At 44.7% G+C, this 23,384-nt stretch overlaps 3 protein-coding genes across 3 annotated transcripts in view; 2 read left to right on the forward strand and 1 right to left on the reverse strand.

Moving 5' to 3' along the window:
• Erich1 (glutamate-rich 1) overlaps positions 1-23,384 on the forward strand; it is a gene marked incomplete at its 5' end in the record, with an annotated part of 52,793,804 nt that overhangs the window by 33,638,260 nt on the left and 19,132,160 nt on the right.
• Cldn23 (claudin 23) lies at positions 2,325-4,049 on the forward strand. Its single transcript, NM_001033062.1, is given in 1 exon segment — positions 2,325-4,049. A coding segment is annotated over 1 exon segment (888 nt). The 5' UTR covers positions 2,325-2,426; the 3' UTR covers positions 3,315-4,049.
• Positions 10,703-23,384, reverse strand: part of Lrp13 (LDL receptor related protein 13) — a 49,685-nt gene continuing 37,003 nt past the window's right edge. For both annotated transcript variants that reach the window (XM_087589437.1, XM_087589438.1), the window contains 12 exons: positions 23,106-23,324; positions 22,507-22,690; positions 20,946-21,147; positions 20,695-20,859; positions 20,163-20,363; positions 18,455-19,004; positions 17,988-18,113; positions 15,812-15,922; positions 13,486-13,722; positions 12,662-13,139; positions 11,180-11,279; positions 10,703-10,793 (listed from right to left, as the gene is read on the reverse strand). In XM_087589437.1, coding sequence (XP_087445563.1) covers positions 10,764-10,793; positions 11,180-11,279; positions 12,662-13,139; positions 13,486-13,722; positions 15,812-15,922; positions 17,988-18,113; positions 18,455-19,004; positions 20,163-20,363; positions 20,695-20,859; positions 20,946-21,147; positions 22,507-22,690; positions 23,106-23,324 — 2,603 coding nt within the window. In that variant the 3' untranslated portion in view covers positions 10,703-10,763. The remainder of the gene's footprint in view (positions 10,794-11,179; positions 11,280-12,661; positions 13,140-13,485; positions 13,723-15,811; positions 15,923-17,987; positions 18,114-18,454; positions 19,005-20,162; positions 20,364-20,694; positions 20,860-20,945; positions 21,148-22,506; positions 22,691-23,105; positions 23,325-23,384) is intronic.

Here is a 23,384-nt window from a genome sequence, read left to right on the forward strand (position 1 = left end):
TGGAAAGATCCAGAAGCTCTGGAGCAGGGTGCTGCTGCTGGTTGGGCAATGGGAGTGTGCCTCATGCTGTAAAACTATGCAGTTAAAAATGAGTAAGCCAGTGAATTCTATAGTAGGTTCATAGGGTGGTGACGTTGCGTTAACTTGACACAGCTAGAGTTACTCTTGAAGAGAGAGCCTCATTTGAAGAATTGCATCTTTTGGCTTAGCCTGTGAGCAAGTCTTTTGCGGGGTATTTCTTGATTAAGGACTGATGCGGAGGGCTCCGCCCACTGTGGGTGGTGCTTGCCCTAGGCAAGTGGTCCTGAGTTGTATAAGAAAGCAAACAGCTCACAACTGAGGAGCAAGCCAGTATGCAGTGGTTCCTCTGCTTCTGCCTCAGTCCCTGCCCTGAGTTACCTCAACAATGGACCGGGGTGCTTATGGAAGTACAAAGTCTTATATACCATACCCTTTTCTTCCGAGGTTGGTTTTGGTCTTATCATATAAACAGAAAGCAAGCTAGGGCTGCACCCTTAGTAACAGTTGAAGTTTTTAAAATATGGGGATGGTTTAGTGATTAAGAGCTTGTACTGTTCCTGTACAAGATGAAGGTTAGAGTCCTAATAACCACATCTAGTGGCCCACAGTCACCTGAAGCTACATCACCAGGGAACCAGTGTGATCTACAACACTAAATCGTCTGGTTTTAGTAAATAGTTTTAATTACGGAAAATTATAAAAAAAAATATATTTCCATTGTAAGAATACGGAGAAATATTGTAAGAGAAGACTTTTAAAGGAAAGGCATGACTCTTGCCCAATATAAAGTGAACGTGTTCCAAATCCCTAAGGTATTTAGGGTATTTAGGGAGAATGAGACCAGCTCAGACCTAGGCCAACGGGAATGTTCAGATGAGTTTGACAGCTAGTGCCAAAGAAGGTGGTATTCGATGAGCAAAACACAGTATGTTATTGTGGGTAATTATACACTCATTATAAAAACCTTTTAAAAAGAAACCTAAGCATGTGGATGGTAAACATTGTATTCTGTCACATTGGTTAATTAAAGGCTGTACACTAAAGCAGTGACATTGGGAATCACTAGCTCCTACCGTTGCCAAAGCAGATTTTCAAGCTTTCATTTTTAACCAATCAAGGAGAAAATCGTGCTTCTTCTCATATTTTCCTTGATTACAAGTTTGTCCTTTTTCATGAAAAAAAAAAAAAAGCTAGTGACATTCTTTGGGTGATAATCAATTATATTCCATTCCTTTGCAGTTATCTGGAACTTCATTTGTAGAACCTCAAGGTTTCTGTAATACATCATAGGCCTGCCAAGTTCTGAACGGGAAAATCGAGTCAACTTCTTATCCATTTGAATTTTTTTCAGTTTATTAATTTTTAAATTTATTCACTTTACATCCCAATATTAGCCCCTCTCTCCTCACAATACCCCCTCATTCAGATCCTTCCGCATTCTCCTCTGAGCCAGTCCCACCCCCCCCCCCCCCCCCCCCCCCGCATTACCCCACATACACATCAAGTCACTGCAGGACTTTACACGACTAAAAAGAAAACTCTTTCGAAACTCCTCAACCCCAAAATACTCTCCCTTTCTTACAAGTTGAACTTCAGGCAGAGCGTGGAGCCTTTATTGAGCAAGTCTAGCAAAGTTTCCATGTGCAACTGCTTGGATACAACCCTGGGCCTGGAAACCACGGTGCACACTGGTCCTGTGCATCCTGGACCCACCGCTCTGCTGCAAATGGCTGTGGACCGCAGCGCAAAACTTTCAAGGGACACTGGTCACCAGCTGGGAGTGCAAGGAGATTCGTGTTGGCAGGGCCCACAGGCAGTGTTGGGGAGAGTTGGGGGCGGTGTAGCGATGCTTTCCGACCTGACCAGAGAAGGACTGGGAAGAGGGGAAGGTGTAGCCTTGCGACAGGTGAGACGACGGAGCGGCCCGCCCCCTTCGTCCCTCCCACAAGCGCGCGGGCGGTGCCAGGGAGCTAGGGCGGGGCGACCTTTGCTCGAGCCCTAAACCATCCGGGCGGGCGGGGAGGAGCGGCCGGGCTGGGGTGGGGTGTCCGGGTCCTCAGAGTCCGAGGTCGCCTCTTGCCAAGTGGCCCCGGCGCTCCCGCCCCTCCCACCGGGTAGGGTTTGGCCGCCGGGGCCGCACCTGGGCGCGCGGTTTCGGTCTGACCGGACTCGAGCTAGTTTCGATTAGGGACAGCGGCTGGGCGAGAGGGCGGAGCGGTCGGGACGCGAGAGAGGAGGGGACTCGGTGTGAGAGGCTTAGTGGGGACAGTCCCGCGCGGGAGACAAAGAGCTCCCAGAGAGCGCGGTGAGCATCGCTGCCACCCAGCCCGGCAACCTCGCAGACTTGAGGACCCGGTGCGCCGCGGAGCAGCCACAGCTGCTGGGGACCCACGAGGCTACGCGGGATGCGGACGCCGGTGGTGATGACGCTGGGCATGGTGCTCACGCCCTGTGGGTTGCTGCTCAATCTCGTCAGTACACTGGCCCCGGGCTGGCGGCTGTTGAAGGGCTTTCGGGACCAGCCAGTGGACGTGGTGCTGTACCAGGGGCTGTGGGACATATGTCGCGAGCAGAGCAGCCGCGAGCGCGAGTGCGGCCAGCCGGACCAGTGGAACTACTTCGGGACTCAGCCTGTGCAGGTGGCCCGGGGACTCATGATCACTTCACTGGCCACTACCGCCCTAGGGCTGCTGTTGGCTTCGCTCGGCGTGCGCTGTTGGCAAGAAGAGCCCCACTTCGGGCTAGCGGGCCTCTCGGGGGTTGTGCTTTTCGCCGCCGGCCTCTTCAGCCTCATCCCCGTCTCCTGGTATAACCACTTCTTGGCAGATCCTGACGTCCTGGCTGCCCCGGCCCAACCGGTCACTGTGCAGGTCAGCTACAGTCTGGTGCTGGGCTACCTAGGCAGTTGCCTGCTGTTGTTGGGCGGTTTCTCGCTGGCGCTCAGCTTTGCGCCCTGGTGTGAAGAGCGTTGTTGCCGCTGTCGCAAGGCGCCCCCAGCAGGCCCACGCCGCAGCAGCATCAGCACCGTCTACGTGGACTGGCCGGAACCCGCACTCACACCCGCCATCAAGTACTACAGCGAGGGTCAGCATCGACCTCCTCCTGCCCAGCAAAGGGACACCGGCAAACTCAAGGTCGGATTCCCGATGCCACGACCGCCACCCAAGGCCTACACCAACCCGATGGATGTGCTTGAGGGAGAAGAAAAGAAGACAGCCTCCTCCCAAGACGGTTCCTCATCTCGCAGCACTCGGCCCTGCCAAAATTCGCTGCCCTGTGACTCCGACCTGTAGACAGGGCTCAACTGAGCTCCACCTGTGGTCTGAGGGTGACTTGAACTTCTACATGGCCAGTACATCTGCAACCAGAACCCTGGACGCCTTCCTCTAACTGGAGGGCAAGCCTTCCTTTCCTGGCCAAGCTCCTCTCCAGATACTAGGTTGGGTTCATTTATCTTTTAAGGAGTTTTACTTTTTCTCTGCAGAGGGACCAGGTTTTCTGTGACAAGAGTGGGTGGCATTTTGCATAGTGTTAATTGCAGTAGCAACAACAAAATCTCAATCAGCCAACAGGCTTTAAGAAGTCCTTGAAAATACAGTATTCTAAGTTACCCATGAGCCTTCACAAACATCACTCTTGAGGTGTTTGGTTTGGTTTTGCTTTTCTCCCTGCTTCAGTCTCCAGTGAACCCAAATGGCCAAAAATGTAAGTCTGGCTGTATTTGAAGGTTGTGCCACAAAGCCAGCTGCCTTAATGTCTTTTATGAAGTGAAGTAACTTGTTAACACATATTTATATTTCTCTGTGCATACATAGTATCTATCTTTTCTAATCACTTGTTTCTGTGTAGGAGGTTGAGCTTAGTCAAGAGATTGCCTTCCAGAAGCCAGGACGATGCTACGCTGTCCTGTTCCCTAGATACCTCACCCTGAACAGAGAGACACATTTTGTACAAAATGAACTGCTAAGCTGCATTGGCTAAAGCCCGTATGTACATATCTTATTTATAAATAAAAATTGTAAATGTCAGTTTCTGTATCCCTTCAAAAGCTCAAGTCTCTGGTGTCTGCTGGGAGTCTCGGTGGCATTTGTCACCAAGCAGCTTCCTGGCATCTGAGCCACTTGTCTGCAATCGAGCGCTCACATCTTCGTCCTTCTCCGCCTAAGATTACTAAAAGGAGCCAAGGGGCCCCACTTAAATCCCGGTTGGCTTTGTTTTCAGACTCCGGTTGTTTTCAGTGCAAGCCAAGTCTATTGTTGGGAGGAAAAAAAAAAAAAAAAAACTAGCACCACCAGTTTCAGGGACAAGATGGTAGAGCTCTGGTCCTCTTCTGGCCCAGGAACTCCATGTCCCAGGTAGGCAGCTGTGGTGCATGAGGGAGCTGAAAGCCGCAGGAGTTCTGTCTGGCTAAACACTGGAGTTAAAAGTGCCTTTAACTGAACTGAACCTGTTTATTTAGAGTTCAGAAGTGGCAATCAAACATGGAGGCAAGGCTGATGGTGGAGAGCTACAGTTGAAGGAACTGAAGCTTATGGAGGGCCAAGAAAGTAGAAATTCACAGCCCCTGCCACTTTGGAGCGAAGTCATCTTGCTTTCTTGTTTAATATCTAGGCATATCACTTTAGAGGTTTTTTTTTCCAAATGCAGATTCCCCTAAAACTGCTTCATAAGTAGACTCTAGAAGACCTCTGTAGTTCGCAACCTATGGGTTGCGACCCCCGAAGGGGGTCGTGCATATCCTGCATATCGGATATTTACATTATGATTCATGACAGTGGCATAATTCCAGCTCTGAAGTAGCAATGAAGCAATTTTATGGTCGGGGGTCACCACAGCGTGAGGAACTGCATTAAAGTGTCAGAGCATCGGAAGGGATGAGAACCACTGCCCCAAGGTACAGGGTCCTGGAGGTGCACCAAGTGGCTCACTTAATTGCAGTCGGGGGCAGGAGGCCACTCATCATTAGACCTCAGAGCACCTACTACAGAGATGCTTTAGAAGGTGGAAGCTTACCGAATGTATTAGTCAGGATTTCTATTTCTATGATGAAACACCATGACCAAAAGAAGCAAGTTGGGGAGGAAAGAGTTTATTTGGCTTATACTTCCACATCATAGCCCATCACTGAAAAAAACGTCAGGATAGGACCTCGAATAGGGCAGGAACCTAGAGGTGAGAGCTGATGCAGAGGCCATAGAGGAGTGATACCCACTGGCTTGATCCCTATGGCTTGCTCGGCCTGTTTTCTTATAGAACCCAGGACCACCAGCCCAGGGATGGCCCCACCCACAATGGGCTGGGCCCTCCCCCCTCGATCACTGATTGAGGAAAATGCCCTGCTCTAATGGAGGCATTTTTTTCAATTGAAGTTCTCTCCTGTCAGATAACTCTAGCCTGGGATGAGCTGACCTAAAACTACCCAGCCTACTGTGGTTATGGAGCTAGGAATATAGAAAGGTGGCCCGGATGTATTCAGCCTCCACGTCAAAGACAAAAGCAAGAGGTTCTGAAGTCCAGATGCAGCTAACAATTTGGAGGACCTGGTTTCTTAAAAGTACTGAACTTTACCTGCATCTTGACACCAAGTACTGCTAGCGTGTACTACTCTTGAACCTTTTACCTTTCCTCCCTCACTTACTCTCCCTGGCTTATAGGTAAAGTTCCTTGTTCTCTGGTGATTGAAATTTGGTCACTGAAAGCTAAAACCCCCCTCCCCTCCATCAGCAGAAATGGATCCAAACTTCCTTTTAGAAATACAGGTATTTTGTCATTAAAATGTCCAGGGCAGCATGGGAGGAGACTCCTGCATAGGGTTGGGATCCTTTCTTGACCTGGTGATCATTCTCTGCCACCACAGACAGTGGGCTTTAAACAAGATGCTGGAGGAGGCAAACTCTGGAGCCTTGCTGTGAATATGAACCCCAGGTTGATGCTGACCAATAAGGATGCTGCCCTGATGTTAACTCACTGATGTAGGATGGCTCTGCCATCAAGCTTTTTACACCCATGATAAACCCTTTCAGTCAGCACACAGAGGATGCGACACCATTTAATGCTTCCAGGCTTTCTATGCTCCCCAAGTTTGCCTTAGCAGTCCATAGTGCCCTTGGAAGAAGAGAAGGGGTTGCTTGCACAGCATTGGCTCTGCTGGTTCTCCCGTGGTAGGGTTTTCCCTGGGACTCCAGCCTCACCTGGTAGAGTGAGGTGTGGTTTTTAGACCAGAAGCTGTTTATCCTCAGGGAGGCTATGGGAAGGGCCAGCAGACTGCTTCCAAAAACCTCCTCTTCTTTATGCACAGGTCATCCACCCAGTAAGCATTTTAAACACCTGACATTTTGCAAGCACACTTGTAGACACTGGAAAAGGAAACAATTTGGCTCTGGCACACTCTACTGAGGGATATCTTAGAACAGGGTGGAGAACAGTAAGTCAGGGTCAGGAGATGGAGGGAGGGGGATGATGTTTTAGGAACAGTGAGAAGGGAAAAGGTAATGTTGGAGTACCCTTCCCTGGATCTGCTTCCTTTCTTCTGTCCTTCACCTTCCTTCATTCAACAGTCACATGGTAAGGACTAGAAGCTAGCAGTGAAGACTAGGAACACCTTGACATTTGCTCTCTATTGGGCAAATGATAGTATCTTTAGTAGGAGACACATCCTGGAACAAATACAATTAGTGCTAGAGAATGCTTCTAGAATAAAAGGTAATGTGACACATGACTAGCTAGCTACCAAGGAACATTTTATTCTGCCAAGGTATGAGTCGCCCCATGAACCATCAGGCAAGTAACTGGAAGCCTACAGACTTGGATTCTCAGGGTGTGATGGTGCATGCCTATAAGCCTAGGATTTGGAAAGTAGACACAGGAGGATTAGAAGTGCAAGGTCATAAAAGGCTGTATTGTGAGTTGGTAGTCAGCCTAGGGACATTTGTGATACTTGCTCTCTGCACACACACACACACACACACACACACACACACACACACACAGACCCTTTCTTCTCCTCCATACATAATTTTTCATGCATATATATGTATATACATACATACATACATACATACATACATACATACATACATACATACATATCTGTTCCCAATTCCCAGGTGGGCGTCACTGCAGATGAGCTTCTTCTTCCCATGTGAGAAGAATAAAAATAGGGACTCTGTTATCTACTACTTCAAATTTTTAAAAAAAGTGTTTGAAATTCTCACCCTCTCGTGACACTCACCCCTACCCATGTTCCTCTGGGCCCTCACTCTGCAGCAGGCAGTGAAATGACTTCTTCCCTTCGTCCTCCTGTGATGATAAAGGAGGTCACAAACACGAAGATGAACTTATTCAAACCAAGGAAAGCACAGATAAAGCTTAGCAAGGGGCCACTGCTGGTGAGTGGGAGAAGGCGGAGGGCTGCCTTCAGTGTTGGTTTATATCTACAATCCCAGCACTTGGGGGAGGGGGGCTGAGGTAAGGGTATTGGGAGTCCACAGCCAGTTTGGCTGGCACAGCAAGACCCTGCACCAGACAATAGAACAGAGGATGAGACAGAAGACTTGATTTACACATTACCCTGACAAGGAGGTGAGTCAGTTGTCCCACTTGGAAAGCAATTAGGTAGGGAGAGGGCCTGAAAGAGCAGGAATATTACTTCACAGATTTCATGAACCTTAGCCACTTGCATGGCTAATGTCCCTGCCAAACCCCTCCCTACACCACTGCCATTTATGGCCATGGTGCTCCAAAATAGAGTCCTCTTATCGCTGGGTTACCAGGGCCTAAACAGTGTAGTCCACTTTCCTAGCATGTGTGTGGTCTATGCTGTAGGTATGAGACTTGCCTTTGCTTCATCTGTAATGCTGGAAAGACTTTGGATATTACCAGAGGGCCTCCTTCCTTTAGTACACTGAAGGCAACAGTTCAGAGCTCGGCTGAAAGCACACGAATAGAATCCGGACAGGGCAGGCTCAGGAAGCTGATTGGCAAAACAAGCTAGAAGCTGATCTGAGAGCCACAAACTCTGTATTCAGAGTTCCCCTTTGCCTGGTTGTTTTCTGTAAGAAGTGTAAAGTGCTAAATTTAACATGCTAGCCAAAAAAAAAAAAAAAAAAAAAGCCAGCAAAAGTCATGTGTGTGGTATGTCCTTGAGCCTAATGTGCACAGGTCAATCAACATTCTAAAGACCCTTATTTTTCCAGAAGAACACCCAGAGATTCTACTTCTATTATAGATTTCCTGTTCCATTTATTCATTGGCAACTATGTTATCATGCTGCCTAGTTTTATGTCAACTTGACACAAGCTAGAGTTGTCTTACCACAGGGAACCCCATTGACAACATGACTCCCTAAGACCGGGCTGTGTGCAAGCCTGTAGATTAGTTTTTAAATTAGTGATTGATGTGGGAGAGCCCAGTCCATTATGTGTAGGGCCAACCCTGGACTGCTGGCCCTGAGTTCTAGAAGAGGTAAGGCTGAACAAGCCAGTAAACAGCAGCCCTCTGTGGCCTCTACATTAGCCTCTGCCTCTAGGTTCCTGCCCTGTTTGCATTTTTGCCTTGGTTCCTCTAAATGGGCTGTGATTCAGGATGTTTGAACCAAACAAACCCTCTTCTTCTGAAGATGCTTTTGGTCATGGTGTTTCATCACAGCAGTAAGCAACCCTAACTAAGACCGCTATAAACTTGAGGTTCTGAGAACACACGTAAAGACACTGACACATTAGCATATAACATAGACGTTGTCATACTAGAAAGCTCTTATGGTTTAAAATGCATCATTTCTACCAGTGGGGGGGGGGGAAGTTATGAAATTGACAAGCCAGCTCAGGAGGTACGGGTGGTTAGGAATTGTTAAATAAAGTCTGGAGAATCCATTCTAAAATCATGTCCTTTTGCTGAAAAGGATATTCAGTATGTTGTATAAATTCTTGAATAGGGAAAAGCATTAAGGGATATGTTACAATAGATTCGGATGGAGTACACTTGGCATACACTCATAGGAAACATAGATTGTCCAGACAAAGGATTCAAGGATTTGAGGAGCAAGAGGAGGAAGAGGAGGAGGAGCAGGAGGAGGAAGAGGAGGAAGAGGAGGGAGGGGGAGGAGGGGGAGGAGGGGGAGGAGGGGGAGGAGGAACTGCCTGACAATGGTCAGTAGCCTTCTTCCCCCTGAAATGGCAGGAATTCCTGGGGTCTGCATTGCAATCTGTGTCTGAGGAGTGACTGACAGTCACAGTCAAGCACTGAGCCTGGAGAGGCTGACTGAGTAAGCCAGAATACAAGACCTGAGGACTGGAAGAAGGATAAAGGTCCTGAGGGGACCAAGGCAGCAACTCCATCCTATCCAAAGTGACAATAGTGATGTGCATCACCTGCTTTCAAGCCTGATTTTTCTCATGGCATTTTCATACATGCGTGAAGAGTGAAGACAGGGACTTGTCAAGGGCAGAATGAACAGCAATGTTAGCTCCTAGGAGGTAGGAAAAACAAATTCTTTTGTGGCTCAGGGGACACTGAGTTCTGGAAAGTGGAGATGAGTTTTCTCTGGTACAGCCGAGCTTCTGCACAACTTAGTGATGCTTGTCCTACCTTCTAGCCAGAAAGACCTAGCACAGCCTAATCAGGAAGAGAGGCTCCCCTGGCATTTGTTCTTCAGATCAAGTTGATCTTTACTTAGAAGATTTTATACTCCATTGAAGAGCAGGGAACATTTTATGCACTGCCTGCAGTAATAAGCCTAGGGCTTCTCATTAGTGGCTTGTATGAGCTCATTCTGTGAGACAAAAATGCAAAAGACGAGAAAAGATCACAAACAAGGAAACTCCCGAGTGATATTGGGCTTATTACAATTTAGACTCATGTGACTGGATTCAGGCACCATGTTAAGCCACACCTAGGCATTGTACAGGACAAAGTGATTTGCCCAAGGTTGCTTCTACCAAGTTTTTGACCACATTACCATTGTGACCCTATGTACATCACAAACTCAATGCCTTCGATTCCCCAGGAAGCACTATCACTTAGCAACATGAGCAGACATGTTAGCAGGCCAAGCACTTGTTTGGTCCTCATGGGGCAAGCGCTAGTTAGGATTAATCCTAGTGTAGCCCATATCCTGTGTCGATGACAACAGTATCCACTGATGTTATTTTAAATAGCACGAGACGTATCACGTGTCTGAGACTCTATATCTGCAAAGTACTTTTATCTTTTCCATTAGTTTCAAAATTGATTGACATTGTCATAAAGGAAATAAATGTTTTTTTATAAACAATTGCCAACCCAGAAGTGACATTTATCCAGGGTAGTGATTGATGCTAAAGACCAAATACTTGAACATTTCCTATTACACCAAAACCTGGCTTTTAACTAGAATGACAAGAAGATCGCTCTCTTTGGTGAACCAGAAACATGGTTCAGAGGACTACTTATCTCAAAGTCAGTGTCAGAGCTAAGATTTAAATCTAGAACTTCCGACTGACACTGGGTCACATGACTTGGGCTGACTTGGAGCTGAGTCACAGCCTGAGCTACATGGAAGTCAAACTGGATTCTCACCGTATCTAAGAAGCTGCAGTTTTCTAAACTCCACTATGTTACCAGGTGACTGTCTCTAATTTAAGAAGGAATCAGTTGAAGAAGTAATCAGTATTTACCACAAACTGTTAGGAAAGTTAAGACATCATACAAGGGAGTAGACAAGCAGCATTTATTTAAATGTTTCAGCTCATTTTTTTTTAATGAGGTTATTCAGTTTGTAAGGAGGTTAAGGATTCCTGTGGGAGAGAGTTGAAGTTAGAGAACATAACACTGTCTTTGTACAAACCAAGAAAATCCGTTGGTGGAACTTAAGGACGTTAGTAGAGATCATGGGGATTGGGTACCTGAGTTTTGGGGGGTAACTCTAATCCTAACAGCAGCCCACCCTACTCCCAATATCATTAGCCCCGTGTGCATGCTACTGAAATGTCTAGGCCACTATTTCATGCATGTTTTATTTTAATTCGCCAAATCAGAGCTAATGACCAAAGACTGTGTAAGCAAAAGTTTAATATAAGTTACAGCCTCATTCACCCAGCTTAGATGTTTCACAATCACTTTTTAATAGCCTATCCCGCCACCCCTTTTCCTCAGATAAACCTCCCCGGCTCCTGCGGCTTACCTGCTCATCATAGACTTCGTTGACAAAAGTCTCACTCTTCATTAGATTTTCTTCCTCTTGGTTATTTTCTTTATCATAGTCCAAATTTTTTGATGATGTTCTATAACCAAAGAAAACAATGTCAAAAGGAACCAAGATTAAAATATGATTACGGGGGGGGGGGGGGATGCCTCGGTTCTTAAGAACATTCATTTCCTGCTCTTGCAGAGAACCTGAATTCAGTTTCCAGTACCCACATGGAGACTCAAAGCTGCCTGGAGCTCTAGTTCCAGGGGTCCAATGGCCTCTTCTGGCCTTTGAAGGCATTGTACATACATAGCAGACATGTATAATGTATACATTCTAGGCAAACACTCATGCTATATATATATATATATATATATATATATATATATATATATATATATTTGTTACTGGGAAAATATAGTATTGTTTCTCCACTCAAGAAAACTCAGGGACCAGTCAATGAGAAACAACTTCAAGGACAGGTAAGGGGCAGTGGGACACAAGTAAAGTCAGAAAGCAGGACAACATGGCAGAAGGACCAAGAGTAAACCAGTTATGCATTAACCAGCCTTTGCTTGGACAGGTTGATACTCCTGCCCTTTCTTCAGTCTGTGCATGGAAGACAGAACAGCAAGGCAGCTCCGAAAGCAGCAGAACCCTTTATAATTCCTCATCTGACAGCGGCCTAAGGCTCCCTCTCAGCACGTCCATCACCTCCTTCAGACACGCCCTCCACTCTCTCTCCTGTAATGGCAGGAGTTCCATTTGACTGTCGTTTGTTCCTTTAATGACCTTCTTGCCCTTGGATAAAACTCAGTGTCGATTCTTTACATTCTTCCTGAATTTCACCTCTGAGTGTGGGTTAAGCTGTGCCCCATTGATGCCCCCAAATTAATGAAATATAGACGGTGATGGTAGGGTCTCCAAGGAGGCAATGACGTGAGTCCAAAACAAGAACCCCACAACAACAGGACTGTCTCCCTAAGAAGAGGGCATGCGGACACAAAGGAGCAGGAAGACATTGTGAAGGGGAAGGAAGGTGCCCACCAGTCAGGGAGAGGAACATCGAATCAGAACAATCTGCTAAGGCTTCTCGAGAGCATGCATTCGTGTTGCCTGTGACAGCCAGTCTGGCATCCTGGCAAATTAGTAACCTCCGAACAAACATGCCTGCAGTCTGAGGTGCTGACCTATCACGTCAAAGATGGGGAATCTTCTCACTTTCATTCCTTAAAGCAGATTTTACCCTAGCAATGTCTCGCCCCTGCCCCCACCCCCACACACACTGTATCACGTCCCTTGGGTCTCAAGGAGATCAATCCAATTACGATTACTCCCGGTTGTTTAACAAGTGCCTCAGCCAAATTATTCCTCAGAAAATGAATTCTTAGAATGGACTTAAAGCTTCAACCCTACTCATCTTAAGATGAGTGACTGAAATGCAACTCTCAGGCGAAGACACGCATAGTCACTCACCTCTTGAATTTACGTTCTCTTCTGGAATGTAGGAACAGCCCCAAAACTGCCAGGGTAGCTGAAACAGCAATGACTCCGCCCAGGGCTATGTAGCCAGTGGCAGGGCCACGGGCTGCTTCTTGGCAGAACTCTCCACCATACTCGACCAGGCAGCGGCATTTTCTCAACTTTCCTTCCATTATGCAGATCCCATTCCCGTTGCAAAAGTCCTGGCTACAAGGCCTGTGTGTCGCTGTCCGTAAGTCCTTGGATTGAACAGTTTCCGCTCTTCCCTTGGTTTCTGGAACCTTGCTCTCTGATGCAGGCATTTGAGTGGTTAGTGTTGTCCTGACAGGATGTCTCATTTCTTCTCGTCCCAGATATACATCCGTGGTAGACTCAGTAGCCTGGGAAAGTTCGAAAGCTTCTGGTATCAACCTTTTCCAAGCTTCTGGCTTCTTAAGTATTGATGTGGAATGGAGTTCACCTGGATTTAAACCTACAAAGGCCAAGACAGATGGAATCATTTGCCCAACCTCCTTCTGCTGTGCTGTGGTTACTAGTCATTCTATTTAAGCTAATGATATCAAGACCTGTTCAAACAACTGTCCAGCTTCTTACAATTCACTCTCATGCTCTCTGTCCTAAAACCAAAGGCATTTCCAGAGGGACACATAACAATTTATATGCTCAAAAAATAGGGATTTTACATTGTCCAGTAACAAAAACCAGTGCTAACATGGCAGTGACATATAGGATAAATACTTAAGGAGCAGTATTGAATTGGGTACTTCCAAAAGTCATGCACACTGAGGCACAATGGGTGCTGGGTAGGAGGTACTCACAGTCCACTTCATCAGAGCCATCCAGACAGTCAACATGACCGTTGCAAATTTGCTCCTTGGAAATGCACCTTTGACCATCCTTACAGCATTGCAACGTCGGAGGGCACTGGACAGCTTCCACACAGGTGTGGCCCTCAACCAAGCAGTACCCACGGGGACACCGGCAAGTCCTGCCCTCGGGATTTGGTAAACAGATATGACTGCATCCTCCATTGTCTTTTGAACAGCTGTTGTTACCTGCACATCACCCCCATTCCCAAGCCAAAAATATATTAAGTGAGATTAGGAGAGATCTGGGGGAGTTTTCTAAAGCTTTTAATAAATACATTAACAGCATATGACACAGGTGCTTCCAACAAATTAGATTGCTCTTCAATTTGATTCCTTTTAGTTAATTATGCTCTGAGTAATGGATAGATCTTCATAGTTCAGTGTGACTTCAAACACCTAACAAGGGCCCACCTTAAGAAAAATTGAGGGGATCTCCTAATCATTCAAGACTACATTGTGGCATGCTTCGCTTGAATGACAGAGCCACAACGTCCTTGGAAATAAAACTACTGTTAGTTGAAACCATGGAAACTGTGAGGTTTGTCATCCCTTTTATAATCTGATTAAGAGAGCTATTTCTCATTTAGGATCATTCGTCAAGGTTTAATGGTAAACTTGTAATGAGGTCTTAACTTCATGAGACACTTCAGACACTGTATCATAGAGTTACATGTGGTGCAGACAAACTTACACAAAAGATGAAAAGCTGACTGCCATAGTTCTAGGAACTAAGCAAGTTCTTAGTGAAACCAGTGTAACCATTTATCACTTGGCAGAAGTCTAAATTTATGTCCCCACCAAGCCAAGACTCTAGTGGTATCCACATGATTAGCACACTTTCATAGAGGTTTGGCTGTCACAAAAAAACAAAGGATAGCATTCTCTTAAGACTTGCCACATTTGACTGTCCCCAAGTTGATGGTTTGAGGCTCAATTGACATCAAAAGTACAGAGGATGGAGGGATAGAACAATCACTAGCTCCACTTCGGAGTTCAAGTGTGCGCGTGTTGCTAAAGATTCTACCTGAAGTGCCTTGTGTAGTAGATAAGAGCTATATCTCAAAGCTGTCCCTCCCTGTCCCCTTTGCTTCAAAGACATGATCTCAATAAGTAACAGGCCTGCTCCAACCACCAGGTGTCTCTCAAGTCTCGAGTGGGTGTTTTGCTTATAACATGAGCAAGGTGTCTGTGTATGCGCTTCTTGTGTTTTTTCTTTGGCCCTTTTTTTCTATGTTTGTTCATTTTTATCCTATTATTTTGCTTTTACTTTATTTTTATTACTATTTTTTAGATGCTTGTTTGTATTTGAATGGGGGTGAATGTGGGTGGGTAGGGAAGTGGGGAGGATCTAGGAGGAGTTGGGGGAGGAAGAACAACAATAAGAATATACTGTATGAAAAAAATATATGCTCAATAATAAAAACGAAAGAGGCAAGTGAGAGGAGGAGGCTTGCCCAGTGGTAACGTTCAGGCACTATGCTCACAGGAGCTGGAATAGATCACAGACACAATCATGCACAGAACAACAATGCCCCAAAAGGAGAGAAAACACTACAGCAACTGCTGAAAGCCAGTCTAGAAGGTGCATAAAGAAAAAAAATTAAATAAAATTTAAAAGGACAAAACTGAAAGTAGAACTCGGATTCTATAGTGGAGATCTTTAGGGCCCCTCAAAGGTCTCTGTGGTCCATTCTAACCCCAGTATTGAACGGTGCTGGAAATAGAAGAAATATGGCTTGGTGGGAAGTATCTAGACATGGGAGGCACATCCCTGAAGAGGACTACAGACTCCAGTCTCTTCCTCCTTTGCTCTGCAGACAGGGGGAGAACAGATTTTCTCTGCCATATGCTCCTGTAATAATGTGTTGCCTTTTCCATAGACCCCAAAACAAGGAGGCACATTCATAGACTGAAACCTGCAAAAACAATGAGTCAGAAAGAACCTTCCCTCGGCAGAAGCCAGCTGTCTCTGGTATGTGTTATAGTAATAGCATGAACAGCTAGCATCATGTCTGCCAACTCCCAGCCCAGTGGATTCACCACAGCCACATTTGGTACGCTAATAAAGGCAATGGTGTCAATGGTGAGCCTGACCCAGACTGTGAGGAACTAAATATAGACAAGAGCATTGTGCAGCCCAGTATGAATTTTAGACAGGGATATTTTAACATAGGGGGAAACACAAAGACAGTCCAAGGAGCGGGTAGAGTGGAGTGTCCCCTTCATGCACTCAGTAGATTGCAATGTCATCTCAAGTCACTGGACTTGTACTTACCCCGTTGACTAAGGACACTATACACTTTTAAGTCTACAATCTTCTGGTCCACTTGGAACCACTGGTTTTCTGAGACTTGTGCTTTGTTGTACCAAACTCTGGTGATCTGAGCTGAAACAAAAGCCAGTGAGTAACTGTTAGCAGAAATAAAATCCACGGCAGAACCATTTCCCAGGCAAAGGCTTGCATTCGGTAGGAACATTTCGACTCATTCATGTGGTCAAATGAAGCAAAAGGATTTTTTTCAGAAGAGTATGTATTTTTTCTGAGTTTTATTGCAGGAAAGAAGTTCTGAGAGAACTTTCTAAAATGACAAACTCCCAACCATAACAAAGTCACATATTATCTGTGTGTGTCATAATCCAGCACTAGGGAGTCTAAGACAGGAAGATTGTGAATTGGGGGCTAGCCTGGACTACAGAGTTAGATATTGCCTCAAAAAAAATCAACAAACAAACACACAAAAATAAAGTCAATTTTACGTGTCAAAAATTATAGCTAGAGCAATAATAGAGTTGAACTAGACAATTAAAACATGTGGCACTTAAATGCAGTCCATGTGGTTAATGAAGACTATCTCAAAATTTATTAGAGCATATCTCTGGAAATGGCTCATTTGTGAGAGTCGTAAGGAATCCTAAAGTGAGCGGAAAGGGACACATACCACAGATCCTCTGGGGGTAGTGCCTGACTGATAGCTATTTGGAAATTTAAGGAGGCAGGTTTAACTTGTTCATGTTTCCTTAAATCTAGATACTCACTAGGAGTTTATTCATAGGAATCTAGCATAGATGAACTAATGTACTAGAACACAGTGACTTTGAACAATGAATATCCTATAAATGCTACCCTAGAGTCCGGAATAAAACTCTTTGTGCATCAGGAAAGCAGAAGCAGGAGTGTGTTGGGGACGGTGGGGATCGGTAGATTGGGACTGGGGCTTTGGGAGAGGCTGAAAGGGTTTGACTAAGAAGAAACTGTCACAATAAACACGTACAAAAATGTCATAGTGGGCCCTGGGTTCGGTCCCCAGCTCCGAAAAAAAGAACCAAAAAAAAAAAAAAAATGTCATAGTGAAACCCATTTCTTTGTATGTGAGCACGCAAAGTAGAGGTACATATAAAAGAGCCTGCAAATTAGTAAAGGTACTTTAAAATGAAAATAGAAAGAGTGTTGTATAATCCACTTAGTACCTCATGGTTCCTTTGTCAACTAAAGACATGTATTGTCATTTCTTGATGAGCTGGAATGGTAACTAAGAGTGGCCACCTATGGGGCTGGGGATTTAGCTCAGTGGTAGAGCGCTTACCTAGGAAGCACAAGGCCCTGGGTTCAGTTCCCAGCTCCGAAAAAAAGAACCAAAAAAAAAAAAAAAGAGTGGCCACCTAGTCCTAACTCGGGCCCTGCTCCCTCTGCAGTAGGGTTGCCCTAAGGTCCATGTTTAAAGACTTGGTGTCCAGCTTGGGAATAAGGCAAAGGAGGTTAGACTTTTAGGCCCCTGGCCTTCCTCTTTCCCTGTCTTTACTTTTTGTCTCCATGGGGGAACTGGATTTTCTACCACGTGATCCACCAAGATATACTTCTTCACCAGAGATTCAAGTGCAATTGGAACAAGTGGTCTGAAACCCAAGGACCTGAGTCCAAACCAGACTTTCCTCCTCACAAATTGGTAAGTTGGTTGCCACGGGTGTTTTGTCACAGTGACAGATTAATAACATGGCAGGAAGGAGCATCCTATGAAACACAGAAATTTCAGGACCTAAGTATTTTCATATAGAGCGGTGGTTCTCAACCTGTGGATAGTGACCTTTTGGAGGTCACATATTAGATATTGTGCATATCCGATATTACATTATGATTCATCACAGTGGCAAAAATACAGTTATGGAGTAGCAACAAAAATAATTTATGGTTAAGGGTCACTATAACGTGAGGAACTATATTAAAGCGTCACAACATTAGGAAGGTTCAGGGCCACTGATACAGAGAATAACCGAGTAAGTAAAAGGCCCTCCAGGTCTCAGACGCATCGTTCCACATCCTCTGTAGTCTAGGGAAGTCAGTCATTCTTCTAAGAGAAAGACAGTGCTAGGCACGGTGCTGAGCAGAAGCAGATATAGTTTGGATCACAAGAGTAAGTTCAGACCACAGTTCAGTCTATGCAATGGAGACCTACCATCATCAACCGTTGTCCACAACATCATGTCTTGACCACATGCAAAGAGGTGAAGACCCTTAAGTCCTTGGTGGTCTACTCTGTATCTTGAGCCATCGAGTTGAATACTTTGTATAAGTCCCTGCCCTGGGAAGAGATGGTCAGTTAATTTCACTTAGTCTTAATAGCTATACTATATCCTGAAGTGTGTTATGTCTTATCCCAGTTTCAGGATGATACTGTTTACTGTTTGGGACCTGAAATTGATTCTCTGTCATTTACCTCTCCATAGCAGCGATTCACAATGATTTGTTTATAATACATATGTACACACATACATACATATGTAGCATATATGATGTGATACATGTGTGTGTGTGTGTACACGATGAGCAGGTGTGTAATCATGTGTTTACATGTGAGTGCAGGCATGCTTGTGTGTAGGCTCTGTGAGATTCATATTTAAGGTGTAGATATTAATTGCTTACCAGTATCTGCCCAGTATACTCGGGTCCCTGAATCTGAGAGAGCCAGACCCACAGGGACTGGGGATTTCAGCCATAGCACTTTTCTCTGGCTGCCATCCATAGAGGCACATTCGATGCTGGAGCCATGTCTCCCGGCATCCTGCAAACCCAAGTCTGCCAAGCACATGACTGCGGTAGGTGGGTGGAGGACAATAGACGATGGGCGGTAAAGGTTTTCACTGAGTAAAACAATGGGATACTGGCCATTGGAGAAAGCAACGTTGATGTAGGGATTCTCAGTGTCGATCCAGTATATATTCCCACTCATCCAGTCCAAGGCAAAGTCTATCACTGTCCCCCTCACAGAGATGACTCTCTGCCATGACAGTATCCCTCGTTCTCTCAGCCTCAGTAGCCTGATGTCACTGGTGTTCAGCTCTGACAGGTAGAGGGCCTTTTCCTGGACAAGATAATCCACTGATGCCAGCTGCTTGACACTGGTAAAGGGAAGTGTTCTGTGTTCTGGCACAGTTGTTTGTGATGGAGTAGTCTTAAGATTTCTCAGATAGATCTATGGGGAGAAATTAGGTAGATGACAGTGATCAAGTCTACTAGGATCTTCTAATATGATATTGGTGCTAGGAGTCTTAAATTAATAATCTCAGTCATTTTATATTCTGAAAGCAGAAAGCGGTTGATTTGTTCCTTTTCCTGGAGCCTCTAGCACTGAGACTTCCTGAAATCCATGTGTCTTAGTCAGGGTTAATATTGCTGGGATGAAACCATGACTAAAAGCAAGTTGGGGAGAAAAGAGTTTATTTGGATTATGCTCTTAAATCACACTTTATCATCAAAAGCAGTCAAGACAGGAACTCAAACAGGGTGGAAACCTGATGCACAGACCATGGATGAGTACTACTTACTGGTTTGCTCTGTTTTCTAATAAAACCCAAGACCATCATCCCAGAGATGGTACCACCCACAAAAGGCTGGGCCCATCCCCATCAATCACTAATTAAGAAAATGCCCTACAGCTGGAATTTTTTGTCAATTGAGGCTCCCACTTTTCAGATAGCTAGCTTATGTCAGCTTAAAGCTGGCTATTGCACCATCTATTTTGACAATATAAGGCCTTTCTCTTTAAACAATACTCATTAATTAATATCACACTGGCAACTGAAGGTAATCTTCAACCCCCAAATTTGTACCATTGTTTTACAATGCCAAGAATTGACAATTCGTCTGGGCGGGGACTTGCATGATTGTACGTTTAGCCCCTGTTAATTTAAAACATGATCCCTTTCCAAATGAGATTCCTCCTGGGGTAGAATGCAGGTAGCTGCTTAGATCACAACTAATCTGAATCCTCATAATTCCTATGGGTAATCCCCATAATTCTGTTGGGTAAACAGAGGCAAACATGGTCTCTACTTCCTAACTTCACCACATCCGGTGTGCTAAGGATGTCTTAAAGGAATTTAAGTGCATATCACTTTCATTTAAGCATTTTAAGAAATCTTATGTTGGTTAGTATAGCCCTTTTCAAATCAAGATGTTTTGCATCACAAGAATAATGTATAATGAATGCGAAATCATAAGTTGTGTTTTAAGAATTTTTCAAGGGAAGGGGCCTCCACCATTTACAGCTAGATGTGGAGAAGTCTAACACCCAGTCAGAAACAGAACACAGACCAAGCTTAGGCATGTCAGGAAAGCTCTAGAACAGTACCTGGGTGAGAACAGTGGGCAATACCAGGAACACAAACCCAGACTCCTGGAGAGACACACAAGTGATTCCATCATCTGCCAGCAGGAGGCCAACTGGACAACGGCAGCTTCCCTTGGCTTGTGGGCTCAGAAGGCACAAGTGAGAACATCCTATGTCCAGACAAGGACTAGAAGACCTGGGCTGGAGGACTTCATGCATTATCTGAAAGAAAAGAGCTGGACGTGGCTAAGTGCTAAATCCTTTCACATAGAATTTTAACCAATCCTCTCTCCTCCCCTTTCTTCCTTCTTTCTCTCCTCCCTCCCACCTTCCACCTTTCTTCCCATCTCTCTTTTTCTGTGTGCTGAGGACTGAACACAGGGCCTCATGACTGCTTAACATGCACCACTCTACCTCAGAGCTACAGTGTCAGCCCCAAGCATGCTCTTAATCTCTGCAGATGGTGCCACTAAACTTGGTGATTTGGGATAGCTCGTAGACATAGCCTTTTCTAAGAGGACCAGGGAGACATTTTAAAGAGTACTCCACTTACTTTGAGTCCAAAGGGCTGTCCCGAACGCTTGATGAGGACAGCCCTGTCCTTGCCTGTCATCTTCTCCACAGACTGTATTGTTCTTGTCTGAAGGTCAGACCAGAAGACTTTATCTTCAAACACAGCGACTGAAAAGGGGCTCTGGATTTGTGTTAGCTGCATCATCTACAATGGAGAGGTGAGCTCTCTGGGTGAGTTTTACACAAGACCCATGATACTTCAGCTGATCCTAATGTCAAAAGGACACTTACACGAATGCCACTACCATCTAGGTTGACAGAGCCAATGCAGTGAAATTTCTCATCGGACCAGAATATCTTCCAACTTAACTGGTCAAGAGCTATGCTGGTTGGTCGGCCAAGGCCTTGATTGACAAGTATCTTTCGGCTGTTTCCGTCCATGCCAGCTTGTTCTATTCGAGGCTCCTCCCCAATTTCAGACCAGTACATCAATCTGTGTGGATAAAAGCCAGCTTTATGGTAGTACACCACCTTGGAGAACCTGTCTATCAATTAACTTCTCAAAATATTGACTTACAAAGATTAAAAAGATTCCAAATGTGTCTAAAAAAAAGTAGCTTAGAATTCAATGCCATTCCAGCAATAAGGGAAAACTACTAAGTTATGACTCAATTAATTTTCCCTCAACTTTTAATTAGTTTCTTAAGTATAATTGTGGAAATATTAAAAGAAAAATTTCTTGAAACTTTTAGGTGTTTGTTTATTGTCATGAATAACCTCAAGAATCTTAGGAGTACAAAGTTCACAGCCTGAAAGTATTCATGGAACTTACCAGTCTTTCTTTAACTAGAGGGCAGGGAGAAATAAATAAATAAAGAAAGAAAGAAAGAAAGAAAGAAAGAAAGAAGGAAAAGAGAGAAAGAATAAAGAAAAGAAAGGAGAGAAAGAAAAGAAGGAAGGAAGAAAAGAGAGAAATAAGAAAGAAAAGAAAGAAGGAAAGAAAAGAAGGAAGAAAAAAGAGAAGAAAGAAAAGAAAGAAGGAGAGAAAGAGGAAAGGAGAGAGAAAAAGGGAGAAATTTAAAAATTGGCTAAAATAGCTTTTAAAATTGTCATGGGTGGTTGTGTAGGTGAAACCCCATTACTGCCTATGGCTGACAAATGCAGCAGACGCTGCTGTTAGTTTCCCGGAGCCATGTAAGAAAAAGAAAGGCTGTCAAGTGCGGGTCACCATTGGGACCGATTTCCCGTGTCTTTTCCTTGTATTTGTTACTCATATAGCCATCCCAGTGACAGGATGGGGCGTTAACTTGATTTGTGTGCTTTGGGCTGGAGGGTTGTCAATGGGAAAATTTCTTGCCTGACAATGTGAGTTCAGTTCTTGGAAACCAAATGCTGGGAAGGGAGAACCAGATCCCACAAGCTATTCTGTGATTTCCACACACGTGCCATGATGCTGGAACATGTGTGCACAAGCATGCATGCACACATCTGTGCTAATTTTTAAATTTTTTAAAAATTTTTATAATTTTACCTTTTTAGAAAGAAAAGACTGTAAGTGGAATCATTCAAGCTTAACTCGAATCTGGATGGTCATAAATGAACTCTCCTTAACTTCTCTCCTTATGTTCTAGGAGTCCACTTTTTTGCCTTAGAAACCACTACTTGACCACAATGTGATTTGCACTTTGAACTTTTCCCAAAGTTTGGGTTGATACCAATCAGCATTAGATCTAAAAGCAGACATGGTTTTAAGTCACTCGTTCTGGACTGGGCTAACACAAGCACCAAAGTAGAACTCGGGAGGAATAATAAGCTTGAAGTTCTTGACCAAGAGTTCTGATGCCCGACTCACCCATTTAAGGGATCCAAAGCCAAAGACTGGGGCTGAATCAGGTCATCATCCAAGACAACTGTGTACTCAGGTTTTCCTTTCCCAACAGCAGTTAACTGAATTGCCAAAATCTGGCCAGCTCTCCCATCAGTCCAGTAGAGATTTCTTCCAATCCAGTCAACCCCTATACAGTCTGGCTTTATCCCTAAAGAAAGGATATCAAATGTGGGGTACCATATTCAATAGGTATGCTTATGCTAAACTGTTACTCCAGTAGGCTTAAGCCAAAAGGTCTAAACTTGGATGCCATATTCATTCATTTTCCAACTGCTATAGGCATATCCAACACAGGAAACTATTAATATGTCCCAAAATACTATTGTAGAGGAAGGTCATCATTAAAGCAGTGGTCGATCACTCAGAGCTTGGGAGAACCCATGTCCACTGAGATGACAATGGGTGTGTCCTTCTATTTCTTACTAACCAGCAAGCCTTGAACTCTTTCTATTGAAGAGATAGAACCCAACCCGGGTTTACATTAGTTGCCCCCCCCCCATCATGTTGTTTGTGTTCTGTGTTATGTTACATGGATTTAGTAAGAGCTTCTCAGAGGTGTATACCTTGCACCACCATCCCATCTTTCTTCGTGGCCATACTTGTCCACCTTATACTTTCTGCATTGGGACCGGCCCAGAAGATTTTCTGATCCACTAAGTCATAGTCCACAGAGTAAATAACCCGGTTCTTGTCTACAGTTGCCAGGATATCTTCTTTTAAGCTTCTCAGTCCATAAAGAAATAGGTTAAACTCAATCGAAACAAGCAGGATTGGCTCAGCACCTGCCCAAGAGAAATGGCTTTCAATGTGACCATGAAGGAGTTTGTATAGTGAAGATCAGC

Source organism: Rattus norvegicus, chromosome 16 (assembly GCF_021556685.1).
Source record: "Rattus norvegicus strain SHRSP/BbbUtx chromosome 16, alternate assembly SHRSP_T2T, whole genome shotgun sequence".
NCBI classification, from domain to species: domain Eukaryota; kingdom Metazoa; phylum Chordata; class Mammalia; order Rodentia; family Muridae; genus Rattus; species Rattus norvegicus.